The sequence below is a fragment of the Tamandua tetradactyla genome, chromosome 8, assembly GCF_023851605.1.
Source record: "Tamandua tetradactyla isolate mTamTet1 chromosome 8, mTamTet1.pri, whole genome shotgun sequence".
Classification (NCBI taxonomy): Eukaryota; Metazoa; Chordata; class Mammalia; order Pilosa; family Myrmecophagidae; genus Tamandua; species Tamandua tetradactyla.
The window spans coordinates 23,200,611-23,221,237 of record NC_135334.1 but is presented as its reverse complement, the minus strand read 5'-3'; the positions used below and the strand labels follow the sequence as shown (position 1 = coordinate 23,221,237).

Genomic DNA, 20,627 nt, shown 5'->3' with positions numbered 1-20,627 from the left:
TGGTCATCTTTCCTTTGAATACTAGTCTCTGTAATGGCTGATGCCTCTGGGGTCCAAACAAAGGGGAGCTGGAATCACCCTGGAAGGGTGGCTAGCCTGGGGCAGGCGCCGCCCATCCTTGTCCTGGCCCTGCAATTCCAGAACTAGAGTCAGGTGGGTGAGTAGAGGCTGTGGGAGGAGATAAAGCAGGAAGGAAGGGCCCAAGGAGGCCCGGAGTCAAAGGACAGTACCTAAGTCATGGGCTTGTTGCAGCTAATCCTTAGGCTCCCAGGGTGGGGACAGAGGACAGCCTAGCAGGGCCATCTGGGCTGCTGAATCTGTCTTGCTCTAGGGTTGAGGCTGCTGATCCGTGGTTCCTCTGAAAAGTGAGAGTGCACACATCCCCTGCACACTCATACCAGGTCAGGGATCTGGCAGGTCACACCCTAAGTCCAAAAACTGTTCACTCCCGGTGGTGCCCCGCGCCTAGCACAGAGCCTCTTTCCCGGGAGGCGCTCTGTGAATGTCCATTCATTGAATGAATCAGAAATCAGTGGAATCACTTCTTGCTTGCAGCTTCAAAATGAGATGGCTTTCTGCTGAGCCTCAGCTGTTCTGTGGAAGCAGCGTAACCTGCAGCAGCCCCTCTACACTGGGGCAGAGGCTGGGCTTCGGGCTGGGGCTGGGGGTGCCTCCCCACCTAACAACTGTAGTTTGGAGTGAGATCACCAAAGGGCACCATGCCTGCCCCTCTGGCTAGCAGGACAGCTGGAGCTTCCCTGGAGTCAGAGGGCAGCAGAGACTCAGTTTTGGGGGATGCAGGGGGACATAGATAGGGTGGAGAGGAGAGAGGGTCCCTATTTGGGGAGAGTCAGAATTCTGAACGGGAGCCCTGGAGTTGCTTGTGGCATGGCCTCCTGCCCCTCGGCCCCAGCCCGGGCGCCTCACCCTTGCCAGCAGGCTCTATGGTGACCTTCTCGCTGCTGTTGCCCCGGCCGGCGGAGGTGACGGCGGCCACCCACAGCATGTACTGCTGCCCGCGGTTTAGGTGGGCAATCCGGTAGAAGAGCTGCTCTGGACTCGTCTCGTACTCACTGGGAGCCTGCGGGGCAGAGGCGGAAAGGGGCTGAGCAGCAGAGCCAAAGACCTCAGGCCCTCCAGCCCTCGACGCCTCCTGGGGAGGTGATGGCCCAGGGAGCGGGGTGCGGTCGGGGTAGCAGGCAGGGTCCCGTCCAGCCTGCCCATTTGCGGTTTGGGGGCAGCTGGGGACAGACTCTGGTCTGCCTGGGGCCCTGGGAGTCGACGGGCCTGCTCCGGGGTGTTGCTGGGTCAAGTTTTCCTCCTTGACTGAGCTAGGCTCCCTGAGGTTCAGGGCGGGAAATGTAAGTGTTTGGGGGAGTCAGGCGAAGGGCGAATGGGAGGGAGGAGCATCCCAGGAAAACCCTGGGAAAGGAAGGAGTCTCCCGGAAGAAGCTAAATTACTGCCTCTGCCTTATTACTGGGGTTGTAGACAGGCGCCCCAGCCTCTTGGGGCTCCAAGTCACTTCCCAGCCTTGCCATCTAATTACCACTCCTTCCTTCTGTGGGCTGCAAGCCCGGTGTCCGGGGGGAGGAAGGGGAGGGAGAGGGAGCTGTGAGAGCTGCACCCGGCAACACTTTATTAATGATTATTAGTGGGATAGATCACCATATATATTTGTAGGTTACATACATCTATAAATTTTTTTTTAACCAAATGACAGTTTTGACAAGTTGCCAACAAAACAATATCGGATCCCAGTGGTTTTACCAGTTGCTTTGATGAAAAGATTATGTTGCCTTGGAAACGAGAGGCTCAGATATTGAAATGAATTTGAGAAGGAGCTTTTGATAAGCGCTAGTTTGCAGACCTCCCGTCAGCCTCTTTCCTGGCACGGGCGGGATGGGGCTGACTTTGGTTCTATTTTATTTTTTTGGTCAGCTGCAGGAGAGGGAAAGGAGAACAGCACCAGGGCCTCTTTGAAATCGGGTGGAAGTCGGGGGATAGGGAGCAGCACCCAGAACAGATGGGAGCTCCCGAGGTGCGAGGAACTAATAACTAGTTATCTCTGCAATCAGGGGACCTTGCACACACACACACACTCACACGGACACAGATGCACACATGCAAATACTGAGAATCAGACCTCCTGACAGACATGGGGTCACAGAGGGACACACGCGTACTCCTACTATGTGGGCAGGCTGAAAGGCCCCCAAACAGGAGAAAGCATCTCCTTTGGCCCCAGGCTGTCTGCGGGGAGATGCTGGGGAGAAGGCACTGGGCGTCACTGCAATACAGAGCTCCCTGGCTGACTCCCCCTCCTGCTTCCCTTGTGGGGGTCTGGCCCTGAGCCTAGAGGTCCCCGCTGGGGGTGGGTGCAGAGCCACCAGGGGGTTTTAATCTTTCATTCACTGGGGCTTTATTTGGGAAATAGAGCTGTATGCTTTTGAAAGGGATTTCAGGAGATCTATGGAGAGTCCAGGTTAAAAGGAAGCAGCGGGGGGCCTCAGGCTTCAGCACTCTGGGGACCCGTGTGTTTACCTACGGTCTGCACTTGTGCATGACGTAGTGTGGTGCAATGGCTGCAACACCTGCCCCCTCCTTACTGGGTATGTGACCCACAGTGTCTCCCACGCCTCCTGCAGCCCCAGTGTTTTCTCCTGCTAGCTCAGAAAGCAGTGTGGCTCTGCCTGCCCTCTGTGGTTACCGTGAGGCTCAAATAAGTGCAAGTCCTCTGTAAAAGGTGACATGTTCTTCTCAGGACTCATTTCTGTGAGATTAGAGGTGTGTGTGTGTATGTGTCCATTTGTGGCCAGAGAGGAAATTTGAGCATACTTACTTATGTGTGCCATTATGTACTTGAGTGTACATTTGGGCCTGCACAGGGCAAGCAATGTTTGGCTTCCCCTTGAAAGCATTAGTATTTTACCCACATCCCAGCTGCCGTCCTTTTTTTTTCTTCTTTATTAGAGAAATTGTGGGTTACCAAACAATCATGCATAAAATACACAATTCCCACACATCACCCCAGCTGCCTTCCTTTTGACCTGGACTCTCTATAGATCTCCCGAAATCCCTTTCAAAAGCATTCAGCTATATTTCCCAAATAAAATCCTGGTGAATGAAAGAGGTAAAAGCATGAAAGAAAAAACTATAGGTAAATATTCATCTGTCTTTCTAACCATAAAAATAAAGGCAAAAATCATAAAAGGGAATAAGTTTAAATCTTATTAAAAAAAACTATTGTGCATAAAAAAAAAAAAAGAAGCAAAAGGCGATCAACAAGGGTGCACGGGTGGTTCAGTGGTAGAATATTCGCCTTTCATGCGGGAGACCCGGGTTCAATTCCTGGACCATGCACCGAAAAACAAAACAAAACAGAACAGAAAAAGGCAATCAATGAACTGGCAAAAAATACTTGCAACTGCTAGCAAATTGCTATTATCCTTAATATGTAAAGATCACTTAAAATTTAGTAAGAAAAACATGAACCCAAATAGAAAAATGGATAAAGGACAATTGATAATTATCAAAAGAAGAAAAAAAATAACCAAGAAACATAAAAAAAATCAAACTAACCAGTAATCAAAGAAATATAACTTAAAATGAGACTTTTTTTTTTTTTATTCAACTGGCAACAGTGAAAAACAAACAAACCTGATATTAGCAAAGGTGCAGGGAACAGGTATGGACTTAGAGTGCTGTTGGAAGCATAAATTAATGCAAACTTTCTGAAGGGCAATTTGTAAATGTGCATAAGAATATTCACACTCTTTGTGACTCAGGAATTCCTCTAGAAATTTATCCTAAGGGAGTAACAAACTATGTGTATAAAGTCTTGTGTGACGAATGCTCACTGAAGCATTATTTACCACGGTGAAAATTCGAAATACACATTAAACGTTGAATACAGGGGGACTGGTTAAATAGATTATGTAAATACAGGCATTCAGGATCATCTTTTAAAAGAATATTTGATGCTGTGGGAAAGCGCCTACACATATTACGTGAAAAACAGCAGATTACGTAGATTATGTAAAGTTTTATTTTAATTTTGTAAAAACAAATAACAAAGCAAACCCATAATATATGTGTATAGAAAAGACTGGAAGGCTATATACCAAAATATCACCAGTGTTTATTTTCAGGGAGTGAGAGTACAAGCAATTTTTATTTTCCTCTTTATTCTTTTACATATTTTACAGAATTTTCTGTGATAAATTGCATTTTTTTTATAGTCAGAGGAAAACAACAAAAACTATTAAAATATTTGGTAAAATTTCTAATAGGACACAATGTAGCTCTGGCGGCCCCCAGGCAGTAACTCCCCATCAGCCAGTGCCATCCTCCCTTTGCACATCTACTCTGAGGATTCCACCCGTACTTGTTCATACACTCCCACCAGGGTGGATGAGCACTTCCTTTTCCTTCTACCCCCAAACTCACACCCACATTTTCACATTGTTACATACACACGCATATGCCTTCACCCCCAGCGGGGTCCCCCCGCCCCCCGGGACAGTAATGCATGAGTCTGTAATGCAATTTTTGGAATTTGGAATATATTTATGCAAAGTGGAAGCATCACACATGGCGGGTAGGTCCCTGGGTCTGTCACTAAGCCCGGTCCCCATTCCTCACCCTCCCGCATGGTGGAAATGCAGTTCTCATCACATGAATAAACCCACCCTCTTGTGTGACACTCTCCATGGAAAATCTCTCTGGGAAGGAGAAGATTCCAGCACACCCAGGACATGAAGAGGCCAGAAGGAGGGCTCCTGTGTCTCCAGCAGCTGGAGGAAGGAATGGGGACTCTGCGCTGGGCTCTGGAGACCCTGAAGCCTTAGTTACTGAGGAGGCCGGGCCCTGGACCCCAGGCTCTTGGAAGACTTCATTATCAGAGGAGGAGATGACTGCAAAATCCCAAGTTAGGGAGGGATTACCCTCTTTTATCAGTTTAAGAGGGAGACCTGCCCAATGTCTAACGCTTTACAATTGCCAGGTTTCTGGTTATTCAATTATATGGTAGGAGTCAAGGAATGAATAACCTTCAATGAATGAACATCTACTTATTCATTCATCAAACATCTACTTAGTGATCACGATGTTCCAGACACAGTGTCTGGCAGCCGAGGACCCAAAGATGAAAAGATGCTGCCCCTGTCCTCACAGGGCCTTGGGCTAGCATGTGAACAGCTGGTTGCTGTCTAACTCAGTATTCCCTCCTAGACAGAGGAATGAAGGGCATGGCACAGTGGGGATCAGCATGAGCAAAGGTGAGGAGGTGTGCAGGGGTGTGGCTGTGTCTAGAAAGGTGAAAAACTTAGTGTAAAGAGAGTGTAGTAGGCACATGCATCAGAGGGGCATGGGGAGAGGGGTGAGAAGAGCAGAGACATGGCCAAAAACATGAAGTGGAAAATACTAAGTGTCTGCAGATGTGGAGTAGTGGGAGCCCATCCACCATGGGTGGCCATGATTGGTACAACCTCCAGACAATGGTGGGGGTCTCAAGCAAACATCTGCAGACCCCATGGCCCAGCAACCACTCCCCTGGGCATACATCCAACCCAGATGTACGCACATGTGCATCAACTGACATGAGCCCAATGTTCATAGCAGCATGATTTGTAATAGCTTCAAGTGAAGACTACCCAAATGTTTATCAATTGACAAATACATTGTAAATGGAGAACTATGCGGAAACGAAAATGGGTGATCTACAACCACCTGTAAAAATGTGGCTAAAGCCCACAAACATAATTTTGAGTGAAAGAAGCCAATTATACAGTAGGATCCTGTTTATACAAAGTATAAAGACAGGCCACCCACCTCAGGTAGCTCTGAGGGTGGAGAGGAAGGGATGGAGTTACCGAAAGACCTTCCCGGGCTTTCCCTCTGGTAATAGAACTCCAGTCTCATTCGCAAGGAGCTGGACCACCCAGCACTTGGAGGGCAATTCAGAAAGACCACGGGAAAGCAAGGAGCAGAGGAATGGATGATGACAGCATTCACCAGCAGTTTTGGGGGCACTTCCTGGTTGCCAAAGCTCCCCTGCAGGTGCTCAGGCTGATCAACCATCAGGTCCAGCATGTGTGGTTGGTGTGGGGAGAAGCCGGCTGCCTCCTCACCTCTGTGCTTCCTAGGCCCCAGCACGTCTCAGTGACAGTACTCATGCCCTCTGCCTCCCTCTCTAGGCTGGAAGCCCCCTGAGGACAGGCCTCATTGCACCTGCTCCAGTAACTAGAACAGGCCTGCTCTGGAGCTGGCACTCCATAGAAGTTTGTGGCTGAATGGCTGGAGGGAGTGAAAGAGGCTGAGGGCAGGACTCTTATTATGGGCTATGGTTACTCCACTTACCCACTCCATTTTCTCTCTCCTCTCCCTGGGACCTTTTCAACACTGGACCTCTGAGCACTCAGTGGAGGGGCAGGGGCTACCCTCCTGCACTGGGCCCCAGCCCGAGGCTGCTTCCTCTGTTCCCGGGACCTGCTCCCATGCTTTGGGAGGATGTTTCAATCTCAGTTCTTTTCTCTCGGCTGGGCCTGGGCCTGGCCCAGAGAGAGATGCCCTTGTTTTCTCTCAGCTGCCACCCATCTTTCCTTCTCCCTTTAGCTCAGCCTCCCTTTAGCTGACTCCATGCTGAGGAGGCCCCCCAGCTCAGGGCTCCAGCAGCACCTTCAAGCCCAACCCAACTGTGCTGAGAAGCCATTGATCCCCAGAGGCCAAAGCCCAGCAAGTCCCCAGTCAGCCGCCCTGGGCCTGCTGGGAGCTTCCTTGGTCAGCTGGACCAGAGGAGCAGAGGCCCTGGCCATCCTTTCTTTCTCCTTGCCTGGTCATGGCCCTCTAGACTCAAAGGAACCTCTGGGTTTGTGACAGTCTTGCACCTCTGGAAACAGAGACTGGCCCGAGAGGGACACTGGGGTAAGAGTCTGGTTGCTCTCAGGTGACCGGTGCCCATTCTTACACATGGATCTTACACTTGGAGGTAGGAACCCAGACCTCGTCAGCCCCAGGTTTGGCCTGGGGGCCAGCTGATCGGCACCTTTCCCTTTCCCTTGGCCCCCTCATTGTTCGGCCCCGGGCCCCACTTACCGGCTGGCCAGACCCGGGGCTGGAGCAGAAGATGGTATACTTGCGGATCACACCATTGGGCTTGGTTGGGGGCAGCCAAGACACGACCACACTGCTGGATGATGAGGGGACAGCTTTGATGCCAGCGGGGGGACCTGGAACTGAGCAGGGAGAAGGCTGGGTCAGTGAGTTTAGAGAATGTTGGAGCACAGCCTTCGGGAAGGAAGGACAGTGGGGAGAGGGAGGCAGATGAATTTGGGAGAGCTTCCTGGAGGAGATGTCCTTGAGCTATGGGCTTGAGGGGGGATGTTCTAGCATAGCAAACAGGCAGGGGGAGGAAGGTGGTCACGTGGGGCTTTGTGACACAGTCTCTGAGACAGAGGCACTGGGAGTGGCCAGCTGCAGAACTGCTTGGCTAAAACAAAGAAGGACTTAGGACAGACAAGAGAGAGACAGAATCCAAGAGGACTTGATTCTGACCCCTACGACTTGTGCCCCCTCCTCACGCCCTTGCTAACTCTAAGCCTGGGTTTAGGCCAAACACACTGGTCGCTTTGCTCCTTTCTTTGGTCTGTGAGCATCTTGAGGCTGGGGCCCGCAGTCCTGGAGCCACGCAGAAAGGGCATCGTCCTGAGGGCCAGGGGCTGCTGGTCAGCCAGTGGGTGACTGCATGCTGTGGCCTGTGCCCAGGCAGTGTCCTCTGGGTGCTGGCTGGGTCCTTTCTGCTTCCAAAAGCAAAGTCTACTTTAGAAGTGACTGGGAAGGCCATCCTAGGTGGATCCCAACTCACATGGACTATGACTGAGCTTCTCCCACCCGCTCTTCTGGGCCTGCCTGGCCTTGCTGGGACTCCAGTGGTCTGCCTGGGGCAATGGAAGCTTCCTGTCCTCAGCCCCAACCCCCCATCTTTTTCTCTCCCTTGCATTGATTGAGTACTTGTCTTCTCTCCTGGGAGATTTCATGCTCCTTTTAGGATAATGATAGTATTCATTTTATTCGGCCTCTCTGAACCTATTTCCCCACCTATACAATGAGATACTAATAAACACATTAAAGGATTGATATAAGAATTCATGCTAATTAAAACAAAGTACCTGCACAGTTTGCAAATTATAACGATGATTACTTTTGCTTTCCTTCACCCAACTCTCAACTTAGCAGCTACCTTAATGTTTGTATCTAGCAAATGGTCAACAGCTGTGAGCTAAATAAACTAAATAGATGATGGTGCTGTCATCCATCCAGGGACCAGAGTCCAGGGGCTGGAAATCATCTTGAGTCTGCCCTCCCTCCCTGCCACAGTCCCGCCGTCCACCCCTGCTAGATACCTCTGCAGTAATGGGGTCCAGGGGTCTGTGGACGCCCACTGGGACAAGCAGGCTAACTGTCTCGGTCCTTGCAGATTTTTGGAATTTTTTTGCTTGTTTGTTTTGTCAGTTATTGAGAAAGGCTTGTGAAAAATTTCCACCATAATTGTGGGTTTGTTTATTTCTCCTTGTAATTCTGTTCTTTTTGTTTTGTTTTATTTTAATCTATTTTGAGGTTATCAGGTGCATACAAATTTAGAATTGTCTTATTTCCATAGTAGATTGACTCTTTTATCATTTCAAAGTGTCCTTCTTTATCTCTAATAAAGGTTTTTGTCTTGAGGTATATTACATCTGACATTAATATTCTGTTTTTCCTCTTAGACAATTTTATCTTTTCCCATCCTTTTATGTTGAACCAACCTTTTTATACCCTCATGTTTTAGATGTCTCCTGTAAACAGCATATATTTGTTTTGTTTGCTAGCCAGTCTGATAATCTTTATCTTTTAACTGGAGAATTTAGCCAATTTATCTTCAATGAATTACTTATATATTTGGTTTAAGTATACCATCTTAAATACCATCTATATGTCCCACCTATCTTATCCTTGTTCTTTCCTGCTTTTTTTTTTAAGATTGACTATCAAAAAAATTTTGTCTCTTGTCTCTTTAGCTTGGCTACTATATAGTGTTTCAATATGATTACTCCGCAGACAACATGAATCTTTAGCTTGCCAAAATCTAATATCACTAATTGGCACAATTCTTCTCAGCAGTACAAGGACCCAAGACCTTCCACTTACCCTCTCCCAATTTACATGCCATTCTTGTATATTTTAACTATCGACATATTTTAAACCCCCAAGATATCCTCTTCCTCATCATAATTTTATGCAGTCAATAATAATTTAGATTTACCCATTTACTCACAATTTAATTGCTTTTTTCCCCTTCCTGCATCACTGAGCTTTCACTTGGGATAATTTCTTTCTACCTAGAAAACACCTTTTACAATTTCTCTAGGACAAGTGTGTTGGTAATAAACTCTCAAATTTTTTTTTTGTCTGAAAATGTCTTTACTTCAACTTAATTTTGAAAAAATATTTTTGCAAGGTATAAAATCATAGGTTGATAGCTATTTTCTTTGTGACTTTAAGTACACCATTGCAATGTTTTCAGGATCCTACTGTTTCTGATAGGAAGTTAGCTGACTCTCTAATTGGTTTCTCTGAAGGTAATCCGTCTTTTTTCCTCTGTTTGCTGTTCAGATTTTTCTTTTTGCTTGTTTTTTAGCAGTTTCATTATGACGCACTTAGGTGTGATTTTTTTTTCCAGTTGATTTTGATGGGATTTGTAGAATTTGTGGCTTGATGTCTTTCATCAGTTTTGAAACGTTTTCAGACATTTTCTCCTCTGCCTCTTTCTCTTTTTCCTCTTCTTTGGGGTTCCTTCTTACTGTCTCCTCTATGTCCTTGACACTCAGAGCACGGTCCATGGGTCAGCACCAGCAGCAGCAGCGTCACCTGGGAGCATGTCAGAAATGCAAAATCTCAGGTTCCACCCTAGCCCTACTACATAAGAATCTGAATTTTAATATGACACCCAAGGATTTGTATGCACATTTAAGTTTGGAAATCACTGTTCTTTGCCTCTTACCTGCTCTTTTCAATTTTCTATCCTTTCATCTCTGTTTTTCATTTGTTTATTTTCTTTGACCTATCTTCCAGCTCACTAGTTATTTCTTTAGTGGTGTCTAATTTTTTTTTATTAAACCTATCTATTGAATTCTTAAATTCACGTATTATTAGTTTTTGTAACTAGAATTTCTATTTGATGGTTTCTAATTCTCTGAAATATTCAATCTTGTTTTTCACTTCTTTGGTCATCTTAAGCATATTATTTTAAAGTCTGTGTTTGATAAAACCCACATTTGGAATCCTTATGGTCTGTTTTTTTGTTTGTTTTTTCCTGCTGGTTTTTATTCATGTTGTCCCCATTATTTTTTTTATAGTCTGTCCAACACAGCATTTGCAAAATTGTTTGATGTTATCAGATGATATCTTTCTAAAGAGAGGACTCACATTTACTTCTAACAGGCTTCTGTAATCTGGGGCACTAGCAGTCTGGGCTCACCTCAATCCAGTTTCCAGGACTGAGATGACTCCAAGCTAAACTGTTTACTTTTGGTTCACTTTTTACTCTTAGAGGGCTGTCCTTCAGTGTCTCAACTCAAAGACCCACATACCCCAATCTTTCTAGTGCTGTGTAGCCTCTCATGCACTGCCTCCAGATTCAGCAAATGGAAAAGCTGCTCTGGATGCCAGGCTCACCTCCTGGGCCTCGATTCACCAGACCCAGGAATTATTTACTCTCCTGTTATCTCTCTGATGCCTTATAGAAGATGTTTTAAAAAATATTTTATCCAGGTTTCCTAGCTGTCTTCATCAAAAAGGAATGTGGGTTTCAGGTACTTTACCTGCCATTACTGGAAATGGGGATCCTCTGATATGTTTCTGTAACTGCTCATCACCACCCACCTTTCATCCTCCCTGCAGCTGCCCTAGCAGAGACCTTCCTCCTGTCTGCCTGGATGCTCACAGGCTCTAACAGGTTGCTCTGACACTTGTTCTTATCCCACTCTGTCCTTCCTGAGATGTGTCCTCCACACTTCTAAAAGAGCTACCTTTCTGAAATACAGGCTTAGTCATGCCTCTTTTGCAGTTAAAGACCTTTAAAGTGGCCTAAAATCCAGTTCAACCTTGTGCTCTGAGGCCACATGCTTGGTTTGGTATTTCAAGGGCAGTGTGAGGAATAGGCAAGAAGCTCTGTGGCTCACAAACTGAGTCCAGCCCAGCCAGCCCAGCACCAAACTCGCACTAGGACATCTGGGCTTAATAAAAGGTCTTGAATTTATACATATGCATTTCAATGTTTATTTTATTTTCCTCTAAATTATCTGCTAATTTTTCCCTTTGGAAAAATGCAAATTCCTGAGGGGGGTGGGTGGGTAAGTCAAAGGGGCTTCAGCTTTGGGTATTTGCCCAAGGTCACACAGCAGAGCAGGAACTGCGACATGGATCTGTCTTCTTTCCAAGACAACTAATAACTGAGTCATAATTGCAGGAACTGCCACCTACAAAGGGAGAAGACCTGGTGGAGTCAGGGCAGCGGTGACTGAGCAGGCGTAATTGTCTGCTTGCCCAATAGCCTCTCCTCCCTATTCCTTGCAAACAGAGCCTCACTTTTGCTTGGTGTCCATGCTCCTCCACACTTCAGAGAAAGCTCTCCCATCACCTGCCCCAGAGGATATATCGTATATCATTCTTGGGGTAAGACAGTCATGACAATTCCATTTCCATTTCAGGGGCTGGCTTAGGAGGAGGCATGGCGCCCCCTTCTGGCCCGTGGGCAATGAGGACAGGTTGGTTGAAGGGGTTTCTGGGACAGAGTTCTTTTGCTCCTAAGAGGGGTATACCCAGAGGAAGAGGCCACACCTGCTCATTCTGAACTCTCTCTTGTCTGGTGTAATGCCTGGAACTACAATAATCTTGAAATCATAGGAGGAACAGCCGGCATGCCAAGTAGGGCAGAGCAGATAGCTGGGAACCCCTGAGTTATCCACCCTGGAGCTACCCTTCCTTGGGACTTCTAGTTCTTGTGTCTTAATGAATGATCTTCTTGCTTAACTCTTTTGTTTTTCTTAAATTGGGTTTTCTGTTACTCACAACCAAAAACTTCTTAACTGATGCAAGTGGTATGATGGGGAGTTTAAAGGATGTGGAGACAAGAGTCTGGATTTGCCACCTATTAGCTGAGTGGCCTTCAGCAGGTTGCTTTAGCTGTCTAGGCCTCAGTTTTCTCACCTGTAAAAAGGAAATAATACCCACTTCACAGGGCTAGGGGGAGGGTTATGTCGTGCTTATGAAAGCATATTACTCAAAAGAAGTTGTGACTGCTCTTCAGGATGAGGCCTCATCTGACAGCAGATGGTTTCCCACCTGGGCTTCCCCAGAGCACTGGTTTCCTTGGGATCACTTGGGATGTCATTTAATTGCCAACATCTAGGTATCCATAGAGTATAACTAACTTGTGCTAGTACTTGACATTTGAGAAAAGGTTCTTACAGCTATTTTCCTGCTTACAACCACCTGATGAGGCATCAGGATCCCTGTTTTATCATCAGGTAACTGAGGTTCAGAGAGGTTAAGTGACTTGCCCAAGGTCACCCAGCTGACAAAAGGCAGGGCTGGGACTCGGATGCACTCTGTGGAAAACCTTCCCACATGCCCTTTCCACTCTGTGGAGCTGCCTCAAGACGAGGAACACTGCCTGATGGGCATGGTCCTGGGTGGGGCTCCATGAGTGTGGTTCTAGGGTGAAGGGTGGAAAACTCTCTGCACAGAGGGCTGGTGCTCCTGGATCTCAGAGCTCACGCATGGAGCTCCACCTTGATCAGTTATTTAAAGCATGTGGAGCTGCCTCTGGCTCAGGCCCTGCACCAGGATAGGTGGCAAGGAGAAGTCTGGGGCCTGCCAGGATGATTTATTTCACGAGTAAGTGGCTGTGCCCCGAGCCATCCCAGGAAACTTTCATAGGGGAGAAGGGATTTAATGACAGGACAAGTAGGGTTGTGTGGATGGTAAATATTTAATTGCTCAGAGCTAGAGGTGCTGATGGCAAGGGAGAGGCTTAGAAGAGTGGGGGCATTCAGCTGAAATGGGAGCTGCACTGGGAAACTCCCCATCATCACTCCCAGCCCAAGTGGCTCCTTTTCAACAATTCTAACCTTTCCAGCACCTTCTACCAGATTGTGTGGGTAGAGCCCAGACAGTGGGTCTCTGTGGCCCTTGAAAGAGTCAAGGCTGAGTGGGGAGAAAACCACAATGCCAGCGATGGCCCTAAGCACTGCCATGCTTCTCACAAGCCAGCTCTCCCACATGCACAGCAGGCGCCTCAGAACATCTGAGAAACAACTAAGCGATGGAGTTGGGGTGGGGGAGAAAGAGGAAGGACCAGACACAGGAGCCCCGAGTTGCGGAAGAATTCCAGAGGGCACTGTTCACACCCAGAGCCTCCTGCAGGACCGGCGCTCCCTCCAGTTGTGCAGCTCAGGGCCCTGTCCCTTCTCCTGTCCTGTTCTCTCCCAGGTTGTCTCAGCTTGCAGTCTCCCCTTACCCCTCACTTCATCTCTCTCTCTTGAGGTTTGGATCCCTACTTCTGGTTTTCCTCTGACACTGCCCCCTTGGGGAAAGGCATAGAAATCATAGGTCCAAATGGGGGCACATTGTTCCCTTTCCCAAGACCCCTCCCAGTACGGTGGAGCCCAGGGTCTGCCCCACGCTGACCCTCCGCGGGGTGACTGCCAAGACCTCGTTCCAGAATGTGCTAGGTGACGCTGCTGTCCCGCCTCCTATCCCAGCATCTGTGTCTGGAGGAAACCAGGCTGAGTCTTGCAGGGGTGACGATGCCATGCAATGGATGGTAAGTACTTGGGGTGAGGGTATAAGGAAGGGTTTATCTGGTTTCCAACCCAATGCTGCAGAAGTTAGTTTATGGGTGCTGATATATTGATGTATAAATAAATCCCAGTGAATTTCACTACAACCTATGGAAGCTGAGTGCTCCCCAAAATGGAGCCCCAGAGTCCTCCAAGTCACCTGACAGTGCCTCAAAGAGGCAGGAGAAGGGCCCGCGCTCTGCCCTCACCCTTACCCATGTGAGCTGTGAGGGGGCGGGAGGAGAGGACTCACCGTCCTCCTTGGTCTGGATGTAGAGCACGCCGCTGCGCACGCCGTCGCCGGCCTGGGTGTAGGCTAGCACCTGGACGCTGTAGTTGGTGAACTTCTCCATGCCGCGCAGCTCCACCCGCTCCCGCGTGGTCGTGATGTTCTGCATCTCGCCCCACTCTGCCGGAGACAAGCAGCCTGAGTGCGGCCCGAGTGCGGCCAGCCGCGCCCCTCTGCCCAGCGTGGGCTCTGCTCACTCTTGCTTCACTGGGCTCTGGCCCCAACTCCAGGGTGATGGGAATGAGGGGACATGGAAGCAGGTTTGGGGCACGGCTCCCTGGCTATGTCTCTCCCCAAGGGACCTGAGAAGGGCAAGGACATATGCTATACTAGCCCCAGCCCTAGCTGACCTGGCAACCAACTTCAACTTTAGAATCCTTCCTTCCCTCTCTCCAAGCAACACCTTCCCTTTCCAAAAGCCTGCTGCACGTGACTCCCTCCCTACGTGAGCCTCTCGGGGTGGCTGGACTCTGCATGGGAGTCTTGCCCAGGCAGGAATGCTCAGCAGCCTTTCCTCCTTGCCTGCTTCAGCCCCTCCTTGGGTTCTCAGATCTCCCCAGGCACTTTGTCAACCTGGAGAAGATTTATGATAGGCCGAGCCTCCCTCCCCACTCCACACTTGACTGCTCCTGGACCAGCATTCCAAACTCTCTGTTAGGGTAAGGGGAAAAGTGACCCATTTTCTCCCCATCATTGAAGACACCCAGCCATTCCCTGCAAAGAACCTGTACAGAGAACCTGGGCATGGCTGGCGATGCTAATGGCTCTAAAGGATAGCTTAGGGGGAGTGTCCCATGGGAGAGCCAGGGGCTTGAAGGAGTAGAGACAGGCTCTGAGCTGACAGCCCTTCCACTGTGACCACTGGGCCTTCAGAAAGACAGGCCCAGACACTGACTGGGGACAGTCTTTGTAGAAGACAGACAGCTCCAAACCTGCTCCCAGCACCTCCTGGTGACTTGGCGCAGGTAAAGGGTCCAAGGCAGAGGGCCCAGCTGGAGAAGGCAGCAGTCAGCTAGGGTCCAGAGGGTGGACCCCACACAGCTTGAGGGACTCCGGGTCAGTGTAGGGAGAATCTCAGGGCCTGTGCAGCAGGGCCTTCCTTTTGCAAGGGGTCAAGAACAAGGGTAGACCTGTCCAGGATTGGAGCCAGAGAAAGGCCCAGGAGGAGTGCAGCCTGGCCAACAAGCCAGGTATCCAGGTGGACTCTGGAGATTACAGAGGCAAATGCCTCCCCACCTGAAGGGCCTGAGCTGGAGGTGCCCACAGGCTTAGAAAAGAGAAAGCAAGTTCTAGGAAAGCAAAGTATCACCCCTTCCATGGCCCAGCACACATACAATGCAGTAGCTTGGCATCTCACAGGAACAGGATTTGGGAGCCTTCCAGACCAAACCCCTGCTAGCTACCTCTGCTTTTTCTAGGAGACAATGGAGGTGGTGGTGGGGAAAAACTGCCTGTTGATAGCATGTCTGGGCAGAACAGAGTGCAGGTGGAGAAGGGGATGGGAGCAGCTCTGGAGAGAACTGTGAGTTGGATTCCTTGATCTTCCAGGGAAGAAGAGAGGGTTGCAGAGGGCTGGGCAGCGGAAAGTTCCGGGAAGGCAATTCATTTTAGCCCCTTGTGATCTGTTGGGACTTTTGTGTCCCTCTGTAGAACTTTTCCCATGCTTTGGGCTGCTAGGCCTCTGACACCTCAAATAGTTTCTCAAAATACTGTTGTCTTGGATTAGCAGGCTGGCACTTTCCCACCCCTCGCCGGGGGGTGAGTATGTATACTGCCCCCACCCTTGTCCCTGGCTCTGGCCCCAGGGTGCAGGATTACGTGGACATGTGTAGGTTGATAACCCCACTCTATCCCCCAGGTCCTTACACCCATGAGTCCACCCTGCAGCTCACAGGGAGGGGAGGGGCTGCACTTGCACTTGGCATGCTGTGGGAAGAGGCTCACCTCTAACTAAGCCTGGGAGCAGACCCTGACAGACCCTGCATCCATCATGCTGAAACCCAGTCACTGCTCCTAGCCGACTCACCTCCATCAATGTAGAGTGACCAGAAGATGACCCGGTAGCCTTTAAGGACACCATTGAGAGTGCTGCGTGGGGGCTCCGACCAGGAGATGACGGCCACGTCGGATGTGATGGACAGGGCCCGGACGTTCTCGGGGGGCTGGCTGGGCACTGCACAGGGTGGGGGATATGGGAAGCCGGTCACTCAGGGAGGGGAGGGGCAGCCCAGCGCATACATGCTTCAGGCTGGCCCTGCTGCCCAGCCAAGGAACTGCAGGCGAGACGCACGGAGGGACCTCCTGACTCCTAAGTGACGAGGGTCTGGGCTGAGAGGTGCAGGGAAATAGGACACTATTTCCTCTCCTGGAGATGTGAGTAAACAAGAGTCCTTTGCCAACTTCGTTCTTTGTTCTTTGGGTAGCACATTCCTGACTCTGGCTAAATGTTGGGGGAAGACGGTGATGAACTCTGAGCATGAGCCCTTGGGAATTCACCAACATCCAGCTCTGCTGCAGGGAACAGATCCTGTAAGACCTCCAACCCTGCCCTGAAGGTATCTGTGATTTACTGTCTTATCTAAAGGCTGACAGCTCCTCTGCGTCATTTGATCAAGGTGTCTGAGCTGACTCACTGGGCTCCTGTATCCTTGTGACAAGCTGAAGGAAAAGGAAAGAAGGAAAGAGGATCTCAACCAACCCACAGAGACCATTAGGACTTCTGGAACTATTATCCAACTGTCCCCTGTCCCTGTCACCAAAAGACCTGTGACTATGGCAAAGCACTCTCTTGAGATCAGTTTAGCTGGTGTACCCTGCCTTCTGCCTTCCCCCTCTGAGGGAGCTTTGAGCTCAGCCTAAATCCCGCCATCATGGTTTGGCCCTGGCACAGCTTGCCCCTTCTGAGTTGACAGCTGGCGGGAACACCAGGCCCCAGGATCCACCTGGGCCAGGGAGAACTGATGGCATGTCCTGCTGGCTTCTGAGGAGCAAGGGACAAAGGGAAAGACCGTGTCAGCTTAGCTTCGAATGGGAGAAAGAAGGCTCAGGCTGGAAGGTAATTAGATCCCGTTGCCCCACAAGAGGCAACTCTAATTTTTATGAGCATTTAAATGATAATACATCATCCTAACGATCCTCTTTGAGAATGATTATTGTTTCATATTACTTAGGTGTAAAAATATAAGCACCATGTAATTAGGGACCCAGTGTAATAAACTAATACAGATCACCCGTTCGAACAAAATGAAGGTAATATAATTATGGAAAAGACACTATTGCTAAAGCAGGGGCCCTTGAATACCCCAGGAGGAGCGCTAATATTGCCAGGAAACGATCAGGATCTGACAGGCTAACGAGGGCCTTAATTAAGTATGAAAAACTGCTGAGCAAATGCGGCTGGAAACTTTCTTCCCCCTTTCCTCTTTTGTTTAGAAAATGACTCCACAGCCCGTGCTCCTCTCGCCCTGTGGGAAATCCCAGGTGCTGCCCCCAAAATTAAGGGCGCTGGAGCCCTGAAAGGCCGCGGGTGCGGCTGGCGCGGCTGCTTCCCAGCACGGCCCCCGGTGAGTGGTTAGGTCGGGCAGGCTGGGTGGGCTCAGGGAGGCTGTTCCCCCGGCCAGACCTTCTGGGAACATCTGGCATCCACCGCACTTGTTCCGGCGGGAGCAAGTAACAGAAGGTAACAACTGGGTGAAGTAGAGGATTTGGGATTCAGGATCAGGCCTGGATTTGGACTGTGGCTCTGGTATTCACTAGGTAGTGATTCTGGGGAGGTCACTTAGCTCCTGGGAGCTTTGGCCTCCCTTTGTGGATAATGCGTTCACTACAGGGACTAAGGGTCTCACAGGTGCCCCCTGGACCAGCAGCAGCAGCACCTGGGAGTTCATTAGATTTCTTGGCCCCCGCCCCAGACCCAGTGAGGCAGAAGCCATGGGCATGGCCAGCGATCTGTGTTGAAGGCACTCCGGGAGATTCTTTGTGCTTGGGGCTACCGGAGTTTGCTCCATCTCAGAGTCCAGATTGTGCCCCACAGTAATGAAATCAGCATCTCTGGGGACAAAACCAGGACATCAGCATTTTTAAAACTCCCCAGACAATTCCAATTTGTAGCCAAAGCTAAGCATCTCTGGTTTGAATTTATCTACTCAAACCTGAGTGTTTGCATGATCTGATGTGTCCTTCCTCCCAAAGGCTCTGCATTTGCAGAGAGGATGAGGTAAGGAGAGGGCACTGCCTAACCCAAAGAAATGCCTCTCTATTGGTGGGATGTTGGCTGCTCTGATGGGCCGTGGGCGGGTGCACTGGACTCCGCAGGCAGTCTCCTCTCTCTGTTGGGGGCAGAGTGGGGCAGACCCAGACAGTGACTGGCTTTCATCTCAGACCTTGGTTTTGGATTGGGGCATCAAGGTGGAAACTTGGGGAAATGCTCTACTGCCTCTGTATTTTGCTTTTTGAGGGCCCTGACCAGCCTGGCCACATCTCTAGGGCTTCAAGGGCTGTGTCTCTGTTCTCGGCCTGGGGAAGGCTTAGGAACCGGCTTGAATCTTCTCTGTTGCTTGGAGAGCAGGCCCATTCCTGCTGTGTCCTAACTCGCTCCCCTGGGAGAAACTGGGCTCCTTAACTAACTAATCAGGGGAATCTGGAGACCTCTGTAGTCATCAAAGAAAACAGTTTTAAACCTTGGGCTCTAAATCCTAAAACCATATGGGTCTTGGGATTCCTTAACTCCACGGTGTCATCTAAGGTCCCTAAAACAAATTGTGGTCAGGTTCCAGCCTAGAAGGTCATGGGTGACTTGGCTCCTGCCCTTTAACCAACCTGAAAGCTGTAAGGGAGGGAAAACAGGTTGCAGGGCATAGAGGAAGGAGCTTGGGTCAGAGACATGGGCCAGTGTGCCAGAAAGAGGGAGGGAGAAAGAGGCTGATGGTGATGGTGGGCAGAGGAGAAGGCAGAGAAGGAGGGATGGATGGAGACACAGGAAGGTGCACAGTCAAGGGCTCAGACAGGCCAACAGGCCAACAGACAGACTGATGGGCAGAGAGGGTCAAATGGATTAAAAAAGCCCAGTGTGCTGGCTGGATCCCAGATCCCTTCTGGAGCCAGTGGGCAAGCAGAGAGAAAGGGGATCCAGGGAACCAACCTCTGTGTGGAACCCAGGTCCAAGACTGGGCCTGGGGGAGAGCGGGGGAGCACACAAGCCCTCCCGGCAGCCCCGGCTCTGCCCGTGCCCAGTGTCTGCACCTCGCCCCCCCGCCCCCGCCGGTGCTCTCACCGTCCTCCAGGGTGGTGGCGTTGATCTCGCTGGATGAGGGGCCTGTGCCAGCCCGGTTGAAGGCCTGGACCACTACCCCGTATTGGGCGAACTTCTTGAGGTTGTCCAGCGTGTAGACCTCACTGTCCCCGGTGGCCTTCATCTCCACGATGCTGTACTGCCCACTGCTGCCGGGCCCGTTCTCGCGGTAGCCGATCTGGTAGCCGCGGATGACGCCATTCTGCAGCTCCTTCCTGGGGGCCTGGGGTGGGCAAAGACACAGTGGCACTCAGAGAGGATGCTCTTAAAACCCTAATCTGACCACAGCTCTCCTCTGCTCCCCACCCTCCCATGGCTCCCACCTCACTCAGAGTGAAGACTGCAGCCAGAGGAGATGACAGCAGCTTCTCGGTCCTTCGGGATCCAGCCTTCCATCACCTATGGGACCCTACTCCTCTCTCTCCCTCGCTTCCGATGCTCCAGCCACGCTGGCCTCTTTGCTGTCCCTCGTTCACACCAGGCACGCCCCCGTCTCAGGGGACATTCTATCCCTGGATAGCCACATGGCTTGCCCCTCACCTCAGTCAGGGCCTTACTGAGATGCCACCTTCTCAATGAGGCCTTCCATAGGCTCCTTAAGGGAGTCCGTCCCTGCCCTCTGTCCAGCACTCCTTTTCCTCCCCAGCTTTCTTTTTCTCCATTGCACTCAGCATCATCCAATGTCTTATCACTTTACTTATGTGTTGGTCTCTCAGGCCCCATTAGAATGTCAGTCATGAGGGCAAGGAGTTTGGCCCGTTTACTGCTGTACTCTCAGTGGACTGAATGGATGGATGGAGATATCATTTGGTGGAGGGGGTGGGTTATGAGTTGGAACAGCAGTTGGAACCCACTAAAAAGAAATCAGGTGGAGAAGGAGGGGGCCCGTAACTTTCTCCTGGGCCAGCACCTCTGGAGCGCTGAGACCGGGTGGCCCCGGATGGGACGGCTGGGGGCTGGGGGTGAGGAGGCCAGAGGCCTGAAGCCACGTCCTAGATGGAGGGGCAGAGCAGGTCAGGTGAGCAGAGAACACTCCATTGCCATCAGTCCTGGGGCTGGAATCCATACTTTCACCTCCAAGCTTGAACCTCGGTGCACATCCAGACACACACACACACAGACGTCCGGATGGAGAAAACATTGACACATAAACACTCACCTCCAGGCGGT

The 20,627-nt window shown here is 50.2% G+C and overlaps 1 protein-coding gene across 1 annotated transcript in view; it reads right to left on the bottom strand.

The window, feature by feature from the left end:
• Positions 1-20,627, bottom strand: part of DSCAML1 (DS cell adhesion molecule like 1) — a 343,174-nt gene that overhangs the window by 13,354 nt on the left and 309,193 nt on the right. The window contains exons 17-21 of the mRNA XM_077112788.1: positions 19,440-19,680; positions 16,194-16,340; positions 14,132-14,287; positions 7,094-7,233; positions 928-1,081 (exon numbers count right to left, since the gene is read on the bottom strand). Of these exons, the coding sequence (XP_076968903.1) occupies positions 928-1,081; positions 7,094-7,233; positions 14,132-14,287; positions 16,194-16,340; positions 19,440-19,680 (838 nt within the window). The remainder of the gene's footprint in view (positions 1-927; positions 1,082-7,093; positions 7,234-14,131; positions 14,288-16,193; positions 16,341-19,439; positions 19,681-20,627) is intronic.